The sequence below is a fragment of the Rhinatrema bivittatum genome, chromosome 13, assembly GCF_901001135.1.
Source record: "Rhinatrema bivittatum chromosome 13, aRhiBiv1.1, whole genome shotgun sequence".
NCBI classification, from domain to species: Eukaryota; Metazoa; Chordata; class Amphibia; order Gymnophiona; family Rhinatrematidae; genus Rhinatrema; species Rhinatrema bivittatum.
The window spans coordinates 12,451,240-12,465,717 of NC_042627.1; the positions used below are offsets into that span (position 1 = coordinate 12,451,240).

At 45.2% G+C, this 14,478-nt stretch overlaps 1 protein-coding gene across 4 annotated transcripts in view; it reads left to right on the top strand.

Annotated features, from left to right (window-relative positions):
• CCDC33 (coiled-coil domain containing 33) overlaps nt 1–14,478 on the top strand; it is a 294,341-nt gene that overhangs the window by 2,458 nt on the left and 277,405 nt on the right. The window contains exons 1-3 of one of the 4 annotated variants that reach the window (XM_029574707.1): nt 1,643–2,153; nt 6,712–7,202; nt 8,931–9,125. In XM_029574707.1, the coding sequence (XP_029430567.1) occupies nt 1,847–2,153; nt 6,712–7,202; nt 8,931–9,125 (993 nt within the window). In that variant the 5' untranslated portion in view covers nt 1,643–1,846. Of the gene's footprint in view, nt 1–1,642; nt 2,154–6,711; nt 7,203–8,930; nt 9,126–14,478 lie in introns of those variants that run through there. The other 3 variants (XM_029574704.1, XM_029574705.1, XM_029574706.1) reach the window with 3 other exon arrangements.

Below are 14,478 nucleotides of genomic sequence, written 5' to 3' on the forward strand. Positions count from 1 at the left end.
AGGAGCTTGGTGTAATATTTGCAGTGCTGGGAGTTGGTGCTATTTTAGTAGAGGAGGCTTGCTCTGTAGGTTGATGTTGTTTTGTGTTACTTCGCCTGCATGCTAATAAGAGTTTGTATCACCGTTACTGAGGTGACAGAAGAATTACATTTTTGTTTTGTATGATTAGTAGAAAGTGGAAACAGCCCAGCTAGCCATTCGTTTCAGAAACTATCTTCAATCAGTATGGTATGATTTCTTTTAATTTTAAATGTGATTCTTGGTTTGTTTGTTTTTTTTTGTCTACCACCAAAAATCAGAAATGACACATTCATCAGACACTATGAAATTATTTCTGAAACGTATTTGTATTTTGTGTGTGTGTTTGTACACAAATAACAACATATACAAACCAAAGTTTAATATTTAAAAGTATGGGAGCAATTATATTTTGGTTCAAATTCTCCCCTGTTTTTAACCTCGGGGTTTGTGCCACGTAGGAGTCCACCTTCCCTTTTGACCTGTGTGTATTTTTAGCTTTTAGGATGGATAACTTTTCACAGAGCTCTCTTCTCTGGGTAAATTGAGATGGTCCTGGGCTGTCCAATTGTTTTGTTTTTTACAGGATTGTGTAGGGAGGGGGCATCATCATGATTGCTGAGTTGTTTTTTTATCAAAGTCTCAGAGGAGGCGGGTGGCCTCTGGGTCTGAAATTTATTGGGGGGTGGGGCGTAATGCTGAAGGTTCACGCTTGCAATGGTCCTGTGTATGTGTGAGAGAGAGAACGCGCCCGTGCGTGTATGTGTGTGTGTGTGTGTGTGTGTGAGAGAGAGAGAACGTGCCCGTGTGTGTGTGTGAGAGAGAGAGAGAACACGCCCGTGCATGTATGTGTGTGAGAGAGAGAGAGAACGTGTGTGTGTGTGAGAGAGAGAGAGAACGTGTGTGTGTGTGAGAGAGAGAGAGAACACGCCCGTGCATGTATGTGTGTGAGAGAGAGAACGTGTGTGTGAGAGAGAGAGAGAACGCGCCCGTGCATGTATGTGTGTGTGAGAGAGAGAGAGAGAACGTGTGTGTGTGTGAGAGAGAGAGAACACGCCCGTGCGCTCGCGTGTGTGTGTGTGTGTGAGAGAGAGAGAGAGAGAAAACGCGCCTCTGTGCGTGTATGTGTGTGTGTGTATACACACACACACACACGTGTGGGTTAGGGTAGGTTCTTTGTCCTAATAGCCCTGGATCTTTCTTCCTGTAGTATCAACGTTTCTCCCTCTCCCTCTTCTGAAGTTGGCTGTGTTCCAGCCCCACTTGCTGGACGGCTTCCCAGCGATGTTAGGGATAACCGCAGCGGGTTACCTGGTTTCAGCCCAAACAAAAGCGACAGGCAGGTGAATGTAAATCGCCCCTGCCCTGCCCTCCCTTTACCGTGGAGCAGGTGAGAGGGAGAGGATGTAGCTGTTAAAGACTTCCCTCTTTCGATGCACTCCGTTCCTCGGGGCCTACCTAACAACAGTCACTTGCTATCTGTCTCCGATTTCCTGAGAACATACTGTGACTTTTTTTTTTTTTTAAATTCACTACGACTAAGAAAGCTAGAAAGCTAAGTGCATACTTGGCAGCTCTCAAGGCTATTGGCAGTAAGAGTCTGTGCCTGTTTTTTTTTTTCTTTTTAAGGATGTAATCAGGTAAACTGTCTTGGGCCTTCCTTTGCTGATACAGAATTCTATTAATGGGCTCGGACTCCCGTCTGCAGATATTTGCAGTTGCCCTGCTGTGAGTAAACCGACGTTGGATTTTATGTCCCAATTCTGCGTCTTGAAAATGCAGAGGATTAGCTGCAGTACCTCTTGTTGCTGGAGGCTGCCCTGACGCGATGGCGACCCGGAGGAGAGCTCCGGTCCCTACGGCCCTGCAAAAGAGCTGGCTGAAGCTGGAAGAGAAGGTTCTGGATTTTGAGTTTCAGGTGCTGAACGTGCAGTTCAACAAGGTGGGGCGCTATGCCTTGAGGCTGACTGTGGAAAACCCTCTGCTGGAGGGCTCCGGAGAGGGGGTGCGGCTGCGGGTTAACAACGGCGAGAGCCTGCGCGGCAGCTCCGGCACCACCGACTCTGTCGAGCAGAGCAACCTGAACGACCTCCATGCCTTCAGCCTGAGGAAGTTTGTATTCACGCTGCCCCAAGGTAAAAACAAAATGGTGTGCGCGCGGGGTCTGAGAGAGCGCTGATGGTGACGTGGGGAAGGCAGTCAGGAGGGAGGCACCTGCTGATTGAATTGTTAGACCCTCATGGGGGGTGGCTGGCAGAAGCCGAGTCGCACCCAGACGCAAAACACCAGTGGTGCTGGCAGGAGAAAGATCTTCGGTGGAGAGAGACCAACGATTGCAGCCTAGTCCTCGAGCCATAACCGAGAGGTCTGCTTTCAATACATGCGATTATGTATTTGCACATAACGGAGTGCACGTGTAACCCCCACCCCAGCGTGCACGTCGTAAACCTTTATTTATTTATTGTTTCAGGGGCTGAGCTCTCTCCTGCCTGGCTCTAACCTGTTACCCTTTTCCCCCCAAGGTCAAGATCCTTTTTTTGGGAGTGGGGGCTGGAAGTTCCACTTTGCAGGGCCCGGAGTATCAGGGGTGTCCTTAATACACAAGTCTCTCCCCTTTGTGTCCCCCTTATAAGGAGGAGGCTAGTTCTCCATGATGGGTGAAATAGGGGCAAAGAAACACCCTGGAGTCACTGAGTTAGTGTCCAAAAATAGCATCTTTTACTGTTGAAAAATCACTGTTGGATTTTTGCATAATTAACTTCAGCCACAGAAGCTTTTACTTTTACATCCTCGTCCTCCTCCTCCTCAATCTGTGCAGGGATGTCTGACGCCAGATCCCAGGGGAGCTTCTAGCCTCCAGGGTTTGGGAAAAAATAGTCCCCAGGTGGGCAGGGTAACCTTGGGATGGGCAGATCACTCCTTCCAGCTGTCAAACGATGCAATGTTCCTGTCTCCGCACACCTGGCTTTGGTGTCCTCCGTGATCCTAGGCTTTTCATTAGTCGCAGTTAGATGATTTTCCCAAACTTATTTTGTTTCTCACACACAGTTCCTTTATTTCTTCGCGTCCCCTAATGGGAGGGATCCCCTGAAGCAGGCAGCTCTCTGTGCTTCAGACAGGAAGGAAGGGGCAGCCGGAACTTCCTGCTGGATCTTGAAATGCATTCAGCGGTGGGGAAATGAATCTAACACCAGAGCGTAGTAATCCCTGGCACCTCCTTCCGCATGGGGGGCAGGTCTTCCCTAAACTGCACAGCCCCAGACACTGGGTTCCCCATGCCCTGAGCCCAGCTGGCATACAGGCTCTCACAAGGCTCCTGCCACTTAAAATATTAAGTCCGAAAAATATACGTAGAGGGAAACTCCAAACCAGCCAGTGGGTGGACTGGAGAGGAAACTCCTCCTGACCCCTGGTCGGGGCCACCAAGCAAAGTTTGCCTGGCTCTTCTGACTGGGCCTCAAAACAACTGAATCTAAGCTCCTACCTCCCCCCCCTGAACTTATGCAAACTCAAAAAGATTGCCTTCCAAGCTCTAGCCAGAGAACTGCTATAAAGGCTCACCAGGGGACGGCTGTTCCAGACCCCACAGCCATCCTACACTGGTCTAGTTGACACCTGAGAACCCCAGACTTAATGGTAGCATGACCATAGGGAGCGCTACACAGGGTACTGCATCTCATGCACTCCTGTCCTCGCCACACAGGATACTGCATCTCATGCCCACCTGACCTCACCACACAGGGTACTGCATCTCATGCCCACCTGACCTCACCACACAGGGTACTACATCTCATGCACACCTGACCTCGCCACACAGGGTACTGCGTCTCATGCCCACCTGACCTCGCCACGCAGGGTACCGCGTCTCATGCCCACCTGACCTCGCCACGCAGGGTACCGCGTCTCATGCCCACCTGACCTCGCCACGCAGGGTACCGCGTCTCATGCCCACCTGACCTCGCCACGCAGGGTACCGCGTCTCATGCCCACCTGACCTCGCCACGCAGGGTACCGCGTCTCATGCACACCTGTCCTCGCCACGCAGGGTACCGCGTCTCATGCCCACCTGACCTCGCCACGCAGGGTACCGCGTCTCATGCCCACCTGACCTCGCCACGCAGGGTACTGCGTCTCATGCCCACCTGACCTCGCCACACAGGGTACCACGTCTCATGCACTCCTGTCCTGATTATCCTGGAAATGAGAACTATTGACTGAGGTTCCAGGCTCAGGTTGGGAACCACCGAGACCTGCCTTGACTTTCTATACACGGACTCCTTTTATTTGGGGGGAGGGAGGAGCCCAACAGTTGAAAAATATATTACTATGAAGGTTGTGCAAAACATTTTATATAAATGTCATTATGCAAATATCCCAGGTAATTTTAAATGTTCACAAGCCTGTTTGCCAAAGATTTTAATAAGAGAATTCGTGCATGAAAAGTGTAGAAGGCTGAGATTGCCCAGTTACAGGAAGGAGGTGAGGAGGGCTGCAGGCAATGCCAACCACGAAACGTTCGCCCTTTACAACAGTTAAGAAATGCCTTCAGCTTCAAGGTGCGAAGAATTGCGGAAGTGCACACAAGCAAAAAAAGACCCTAATATTTGGAAGGACATAGCAGACAACAAGGCCCTGGTTTTCCCCGGCTTTGCACAGTAACATAAGTAACTGAAGGCAGATGAAGTCCATCCTGTCTGCCCGGCGAAGTGTTGCGGTTGGCAGGCATCTTGCTCTCTTATTTCGGTTTGTATCCGTTGCTTGGTGCTATGCTATATTGTTGATGAGCAGCATAAAAAAAACTTTGTTCTTTCTGCAACCAATATCATTGGATAATGACCACCCTATTATCTAATGGGGTGGTCATTTCTCCTAAATGGACCTCTCTAAATGGATCTTTCTAAGAATCTCCACTACGTGCCCCTCCCCCCCCTTGCTCTTCTCCTTTTTCCATCTGTGCCCCTCCCCTCCCCCCCCCTGCAGCTTTGCTGCACTTCATAACCCCTATACCACTTTCTCATTGTTTAAAGATAAAGTTTTCTTAGTTTGTACAAAGTTTCTTTTTCTTTCTTTCTACTTTTTCCTCCATAGCTATTTAGTTCTATTTATGTTGTTATATATAATTTCTGAATGTTTTTACGATACTTATATCCTACAGCATTTGCGTTTAACTATGACATGTTATTCTGTTCATTGTATTTTCCTCCTTTCAGTTCAATGTAAGCCGGTATGATGTGCCTCACGAATGTCGGCAAAGAAAAGTCTATAAATAAATAAAATAGCATAAGCAGAGGGAAAAATGCATCCTGGCTACACTATTCCATTTCTTTGTGCACAACATAACCGAGGGCACCCAGATCCCTGCCACAGACCTTTTGTTTTTGGGTTATCAAAGCAGTTTCTTTCTCTTTGCTCGCTTTCAGCTCCGAAAAAGCAGGGAGGGGGGTCTGGCACCATGGGCCACCTTTTGTAAGTACCCGGGGATTTTCCCCCTTATTGTGTATCCACTCCTAGCCCCGGTCATCAAGCAGTAGCCCCTGGCTGGGGGCCATGCATCAGAGCTGCTTCCAGAATCCAACAATCGTGAGCCCTAAATCTGGCTGCCGAGTCAGTTTGGTAAGGACTGGGACTCCCTCTCCTCTCCTCTCCCCAGGGGCTGTGTGTGCTGCCCTGTGGCGCACCTAACCCCAGCCAGATGAGGAACCAAGAACCGAGCACAGGTTATCTGAGCCACCGGCATCCGTTTTACGACTCGAGAGTTCGGCATTCAAAGCCTTTGTGCAGGTAACCTTTTTTTTTTTTTTTTTTTTTTTTTTCAGTTGCGCGCACAAAAACCCTAGCATCCAATATCTCCGCTCCCCACCTCCTCCTCAAACACACTTTTGTGCACGTTCAATTTATCCTGAAAACAAAGGAGCATCAATGGAGGCATTCCAGCGGCAGGGCTAAATATTAGCTGGCGCACGTCTTCTGAGCGCTCTCCAGCTAAGGTTACATGCACAAGTCTGGTCAGAAAATCACAGTCCTGGGATAAAGTTAAGCGTGTAACTTTATCCCAGGTATACTTGGAGGGGAGTCTTGTGCATGAAACTCCCGCCGGCTTTCTGAAATATTGACCTCTCAATGTACACTTTGATTTTAGAAGGAAATGCCTTTTTCTATTGGGATACGTGGCCGTAGCATAGACGAGCAGAAACCGATACAAATGGAAAAACTCCATACAAAAACCATATCTCTTCTATGGGGTAGATGGACCTTGCCCCTCCCTGGGTATACAGTGCCATCTAATACATTTTAACCTGCCTTCTCTCACAGAAAATAGTGATAGGTTGTAAAGGGGTTGGCTGTAAAAGGACCTCCCCGATGATTTAATGCAGACAGGCAATCAAAGCCAATGAGACCTTCCGTTTTCCTGTACGTGGCTGCGGTGACGTCCACTTCCAACTGGCTCCATGGAGGGTAAAGTCGAGCCTCTTTGCTCTTTTCCAGAATGGGTGGGGCCGCAAAAGAAGGGACGTTGATTGACATTGTAAAAGGACTCTGTGATCAGGGCTCGCCAAGATGGGACAAGGGCAGGGAAGGAAGAAAATGGGGTGGAGCCTACATAAATATAATAAGAAATGTTTGCAGCACTTCTCTAAAAATACCCACAAACTTATAAAATTGCATTCTTCACTCTGCCCTTTGATTTTTCAGGCTTCTGCAAAAATGACAAAAATCATGATGTGAGACTCCGAATCGAAGCCCTCAGAGTTGACAGCAGCTCTGTGAAGAATAGTCAAAAAGTGGGCGAGGCGTTTTTTGCCATCTACCCTCGGACCAACCAGCCACGAATCAACCTGCTTGCTGGGAAAGACGAGCACCTGTACCACTACGACGACAACATGGCGCTCCTGCGGGTTCAGGATGACAAGCTGGCGATGCACTGTGGGAGACTGGCCTATTCCGTGTCCTTCCATGAATACCGACCACCAGTGCTAAAAGAAACCCCTTCTCCTTCACGGCAGCCCTCACCGTGGCCAACTGTTTCAGGAGGAAATGAGCAACACAAAACTCAAGCCTCCAGGGCTCCTACACCTATGCGTCCAGAGGAAGTGCTACATCCTTGGTCCTCTGACTCTACCTTAAGATTACCAACACTGGAGCGGCTGTTGCCACTCCCAGACTCCCATTCTCCTCCTCCTGAGGTGTGTATTATCTAGTATTCCATTACTGCAAAAGAAGAAGAAGTGTTATCTATTGTACTTGTGGGCCTTTCATTGTTAACCTCTTCCTTCAAGGGTCCATACTTTAATATTATGTAAATGACAGCAGATATAGAGCCAAATGGTCTAACCATCAAGTTGTTAAAGTATATATGTATTTATTTAATTGAAGTATTTAGATTCCACTTAATTCAATCTTAGATTATATTGAGCGAATTCCAATTAAAAAAAAAAATATATATATGTATATCATAAACAAACTGACAAATAGTAAAAACAATAAAATTATTCAATTATATCAGTAGTGGATGCCAAACCAGCCAATTGGATTTTCAGGATATACTCAATGAATAAGCATGAGATGGATTTTGCAAATATTGGCTTTTAAATATATGTAACTATGTCATGTATTTCATTGTGGATATCCTGACTGTGGGATGAAGAGGACTAAACTGAGAACTGCTGTACTAAATAGAAGAAAAGCGAGTGCAATGGAATGGGTAAATAAAGGACGGTTATTTAACCTTTCAAATAATAATAAAACAAGGGATGAGCTGGGGGCTGTAAGAGGATAAGCTGGAGGGGAGGAGGTTGAGAAGAAGGTTCTATGGATGATGGAGTGGAGGTTGAGAATGGGGATCAGCTGGAATGTGGGGAGGATTGCTGGCAGGAGAAGGCAGCTCTGCTGATTTGTTTTGGTCGTCCTCTGAGATCCATGTGAATTTTGAAGTGCCAAATTGGGGTCACAATGGCAAAAAATTTGGGAAGCCATGTCATAGACTCTCTCTTGTAACTGGAAGTGCTGCAGTCCTTCAGAAGTAGCTCCACTTTTCTTTTTTTTTTCTAGGAGAAGAGAAATTCTGCAGGGCACCAGCAAAATCATCTTTTCCCTCATCTTACAGGTGTAATCCATCATCTCTTTTCCTCCCCCTTCCTCACTTCACCAGTGCAATTGTCTTCTCTCTCCCACTCCTAGCACAATCATTCTTACTCCCTCCACACTCAATCCCTTTCCAATTCGCAAGAAGACTCAGAAAGCAGAGTGTCTCTTACTTTACTTGTCTGCTTTTCTGCCAGCTTTTATTTTTTCCAGCTTCTGAGCCACATGGGACCATGGGCTGCCATGAGAGTTTGGGGCCCTGTGCAGTTCAGACGAAACACAGAAGAGAAATAGGTAGCTGCAGGTGAAAAGCACAACCCTGCTGGTGAGAAGGGGCCACATCTGCTTAGAAAGTTGGATAATGTGGTAAAATAAATGTTTTAATAAATAAGTGTTGAAGATGGAAGAAGCTGCTGATGCATGGCCACGCAAAGCTTTCCAAAGCTTGGTTTTTTTTCCCCCTCCTCCAAGAATGGCTCTACTCCTTCTCTCACTGCTTGCGGAGCTGTCCATCACGTTTGCTGTGCTCGGGCGAGTCAGCTCCTCCTGCTCAATCATGGCTCCTCTTTCTCCTGGCTGGCACTCTGTAAAGTGGCTCCCAACGGCTCCTGCGTTCAGTCCTGCACAGGAAAGGGGGAACTCTGTGAGGACTCTACGGTTGCACAGAATTCATCCAGGAGTAAATGTTCCATTCGCCTATTTTTCCCGATACCGGTTATGCTGCACCAGCTGTATGAATGAGGTGGAAAAAAAACTTGTCTGTTCATTTCTTTAACAAGTTATGGTTTTTAACACTTCTTGCTTTATATCCTTTCTCATTCGTTTCTCAGTTACAGCACGAGCAAGAGGCTAATGCTCTTCGTAGAGATTCTCCAGAGCCCATGAGTGAATCTTCTGATGAATCTCTCACCGTATCATCTCCTGAGCCAGGGAGAAGCTTGGTAAAGAGACTGCCCAGTGACGCCAGCTTCCACCTCTCCACACCGGACTATAGCCCTGTGCCCCTCCCTCCAACCCAGACCCATGTAAGTCAAAGTACTCTATGAGCTTGAATTGGTGTGTGGCTTGTTTTTTTTTGTTTTGTTTTGTTTAAGAGGAATGCTCCTAGTATTAGGGATGTTCGATAAAACGTATTTGTTTTGGTTTCCCCTCCTCGTTTTTTTTTTTTGTTTTGTTTTCTTTAATTTTGTTAGGTTTTCTTGCTTTTTAAAAAAAAATTTGTTTAGTGCATACTATTTCTGTTAGTGCACACTAGATCCAAATAGTGTGCACTATGCGAAAAAGTTTTTAAAAAACAGAATGTTATGATTTTTTTTGTTTCAGTTTAAAAAAAGATATGAAATGATATAGGTAATGTCCTTAAAATTAAATCACATCTCTGCCTAGCATAGAATTAGATCTGATAGGATTTGGCAAGTATAATATCTTGTATTGGCTGAACATTTCATTAGTCTGCTGTGCCCTTACAGATCACTATTCCCTAATCCGGTCTGCTTCTGATGGTTATTGGCTTATGTTGGATCCATTTTATTTTTTTCCATATTTATCCCTGAATGTTGCACTAGTGTTAGTCCATTTGGAGACAAAGGGTGGATTGCTGCAAAATTGGATGCATTCCATCACAATAAATGAACACATTTAGTAGAAATAGCCGGATTTGGGCCAGATGAGCCAACTGAAGGTATGGGCAAGGCATATGTGGATGCGGTAGCAAAAACACTATGAGGTAGATTTTAAAAGCGTTGCTCGTGCAAGAATGGCCACATGGGCACGTATGTGGGCTGAAGTGGGAAGGGTGCTTGTTCATGTGGCAACCCTGACACATTCCTAGGGAACCCTATGTCTTGCCTCTCACACTTCTCCAGCATATGCCCCCTGGAGAAGTGAGAGATGGGTGAATGGTGGGGAATCTGTGTGGCAAACTCCTTCCAGGTCAGTGCAAGCATATTGGGCAACATAGGGAAACCTTTTTACAGCCTTGCACACTCTCCTTCCCAGCCCTCACCACACACAATTAAAAACTGTACATTTATAATAGATTTTACATGAAAAAAGGACATTGATAATCTTCTGAGGTAAAAAAAATATCACATCATGTATTATTTCTACATGTTCTGCTGTGGTATCAACCAGAAAGCCCTGCAAAAAAAAAGAAATGTGGATCCTATATGGTATTAAGCCGATTGTAGGACATTTTGAGGTGACCTTGGTCCTCAATAAGCCTCGGGTAAACAGGATTACAATTATAATATAGTAAACTGCCCACACCAAAACAACACTAAATGCCAACACTCAAACAGTAACAACCCAACTTATGAAAAGGCAACACTGCAAATATTATATGAGGCCCTAAAACATCAATATACCTCCTATTAGGAAAACAAAACAAGCCAGGCTTCTATAGATCCCTACATGGAAACTACGTGCCAGCAGAATACCTCACCTTGATCACACAGCAGAACACAGATGGATACTCACCAAATACAGAATAAAGACATCAAATGGTATAAATAGAAAATTGAAAACAATGACTGAACTGGAAACCGCAAGAAGCCAGATTCTGTATGAAGTGTAACAATGGAAAAACTCTCATTCCTCTTAAAACTATAATAAACTAAAGAAATATAACACATCAATCATAATAGTAAAATTACACTAATAGCTGTTTTGAAATATTTATTCTAGCAGAATGTCATTACATAATTAAACATTTTTTTTAAAGTTCTTAAAAATCAATAAAAATCAATAAAATATTTCAAAACAGACATGTCAAATAACACCGAGCAATTAAAACTAATAAGAATTAAAAATAATTGTTTCCCCATTCTCAATACCTGGGATCTTTTTTGATTTCCAATTACCCTGAGATTGTTGGGAGAGGGGGACCACATAAACGTTATCCCCTCTCTTATAGGCTTTCACGTACATGTTCTGTCTAATACACACAGGCAATCACTTGCACCATCTCTCTCTCTCTCGTTCTCTCTCTCACATATGCATACAGGTTTTTTCGTACAACGGGCTCTCTTGCACACACTCACACGTGCTCTCTCATGCACACTTGCACACAAAGACACAGGTTCTCGCTCAGGGCCTCCCTTTTTCTTCCTCAAACCTCAGTGGGTTGGGGGTCTTCCGCAGCCAGGCCACTTTACAAGCTGGGCAGACTGATGGGCCATTTAGTCTTTTTTTTTTTTTTGCCATCATTACTAATTATAAAGAAGAAAAGACTTTACTGTAACCTTTATTTTCAGAGATTTTTTAACAATCGAATCTGGAGAAGTATTTGAAGGATTAGGTAAAAATCATCAGCCTCTAAATATGGTTTTAACCTGCATAAAATTTGCAACTTATGCTAAGCAGCTAAAACAACTTTCCATACCTGTGCGTTCATTGAAAAGCTAGCATCCAGCAAGACTCCCAACTTTCTCATTACATGAGAGACAGGGATTTCTAATCCTTCAAATCTAAAGTTTTGTAGATTCCTCAGTTAGTCCATCTAGCAAGGCCTAAAAGTTCTGTTTTAAGTGTATTTAAAGCAAGTCAATTGTGCAGTAGCCATTTTTGGATTGCATGAAGATATATCTCTAATTCTCTTAGCACTGATGGAATTGAGAGATAAGGGATGATCAGACTCTTGCAAATATTGCAAAGCTTGGCAATCAGAGTGTCTGATTTAAGATTGATAAGTAAAAAGAAGTAAGACTGATTCTGAATATATGTAGCATACAAATGTTGTTTTTTTTCTAGAGGTGTGTTTTATGATTAAACAACATTAGGCCCAACTTGTACTTAAAATGAACCTGACATTGTTGTTGTTTGAATGTGCATTCAAAACTACTCTATGGTCATAGGCTACTGCTATGTTTAAGTTTTGGTCCGTTAGAGCAAAGATATTTTCCCCAAAGAATTAAACTGAGGTATAATTAAGAAGTTATAAAAATTTTTTTCAAAAGAACAAACAAAACATAGAAATCCCTGTCCATACTACCACACGCCTTGGCATGTTAGAGGTATGTTATGATTAAACAACATAGCCCAACTTGCACTTAAAATTGCTCTGAAGTTGTTTGTGCATTCAAAACTACTCTATGGACATAGGAGATTGCTAAACTTATTAATTATGTCAAATTTATTTTTTTTTAGAATGAGAATAATTGTATAATGTGTGCTCTGATTGTAAACCGCCATGATCATTGGACCGTGCAGTGTAAATATGATTTTTGAATAAATAAAGCAAATCCAAATTGAAGATTAGATAAGCGAATCCATGACCTTTGTATAGGCTTATCTGCATTCCCAATGCTTTCTTTGGGGGACTTGGTGACTAGTGCTGCTGATGAATTTTTATCATACAGTGTTACTCAGAAAGATTAGAAGTGACTCCTGGCTGCAGGTGTTGTTTCAGCAGGTCCTTTTCCTCTTCTATAAGGCCCGGCTTCCCCTTTTCACGCTGCCTGCCCGGATCATTTCTAAGGCCGTGATTCTTTCTGATGTGGCTGCGGCTGCTTTTGCCTTAATGGGCTTCTGGCAGTGAAGGAGTCTTAGGGCCGTGCTTCTCAATCAAGGTGTCGGGGCGCACAGTTTTGCTTCGGAAGGCGTCTTTCCTGTGCCAGGGCGCTGGCAGCCCCCCCCCCCCCCAGCATGAGCCTCCCACTGGGCCCTTGCCAGCCAGACAGCATCGAGGAAGGAGTGGGGAGGGGGAGGCCTAGGAGCAGGGAGCGCACAGGGCAGCAGTGAACGGCGGGGATGAGTCCCTGCTCCTTCTCTGACGCATTGATTTTACCTGGTGGGGACACCGTCCCATGTGCTGCAGGAACTTGTGACTCAGCCGACAGCAGAAGGCAAGAGGAAATCATTAGAGCTGCAGTCGGGCAAGAATGGAGGGAAGGGGAGGCAAATGCACGAGGGCAGTTTGAAAGGTGGCAAATGCTAGGGGAGGGGGAGGAAGGCTGTGAATTCTTGGGAAGAGGGGACCAAAAGGCATTGAGACAATGTTAGGACCTTTGCTTCTGCCAGCCAGGATAGGAAGAGGATTGGGAGGAAAAGTCAGGCATATTTGTGGAGGAGGATGGGGGAGAGAGATGAGGGTAGACTAAGGGGCAGCGATGAAGGGAGGGACATTGTGTATGAGGGTGAGGGCAGGAAAATGGTGAGTAAGAGGAAAGAGGGAGCGATGATCTGGGATAGGGGGGAGATCGAAGGAGAGAGAGAAGACCCTGGATTTAGGAGCAGGATGATGGAGGTGGGAAAAGGACCCAGTAAAGAGAGAGAGGTGGTGGAGGGATCATGAATAGTGGAGGCAGAGAAATGACTCGGGAATAGGAAGAAAGATCGACAGGACCATGAATAGAGGGAGGGATCTAGGGATAGAGGTGGGGGCACAGAGAAAGGAGGAGAGAGAGAACATTGATAGAGGAAAGGACCCAGGGCAGGGGATGAGGGGAGGGAGAGAGGATTCAGTACCATGAGTGGGGAGGAATCCTGGGAGAGAAAGGAGGGATGAAGAATAGAAGAGAGGGTAAGAGAAAGGAGGATGAATGGGCAAGAGAGAGCGGGCAGAAAGAACAGGAAAAGAGATAAGGATGAAGAGAAGAGACAATTGAGCAGAAAGATTAAAGGAAGAAAATTATTAACATATCCATGCTGAAGGAAAGAGAGAGAGGGGAAAACAAACTTGAAATAGAGACGCTGAGCCAGAAAAAGATTAGAATTTTGTATTGCCTGAGAAGCGAATATTGATAACTCATCAGTGTAAAATATCCTAGGACTCAGTTTGAAATCTCTGACCTCCCATGTAGAGAATTGGGAATAGTTGGATTTTGTTGGCTCTTGACTTTTTTCCTGGTGTATAATTTAATTCTCTTGTGTGCGGTATATGCCTGTCAACACCTAGGCTTTTGTAGTAATCTAAAAAAAAATAAATTTCAAGTTAACAACATTTAAAGAATGTGCTTTTTAGGTATATTTTGAGAGTAGATTAGTACAATTTTCCATGCGGACAGTCCACCACCAGCTTTCCCCCTCTCGCCAATATCAGCTGCTCACTCACTACTAGCACCACGGAGAGCAAGTGTCCCAGATTCACCCACCAGAAATCTGGTAACTTTCTCTTCCCTGCCTCCTTCCTAGTGGCAGGAGGAGAACCGCACGCCTTACCTGGGTGCCTCCTCCGCTGGCTTCAGCCTAACCTCTGAACTAGCGGGGTTCTGCAGTCTCACAGGGATGTCAGATTGAAGCTAGCAGGGCGAGGGACACACAGGTAAAAGGTGTTGCTCTTCTCATATCACTGAGAGGGGGTGAGAATCATGCAAAACTTGGTTTGGTGTGGCATGGGGATTGAGCACAACTTTAGAGTGTGTGCCACGGAATAATAAA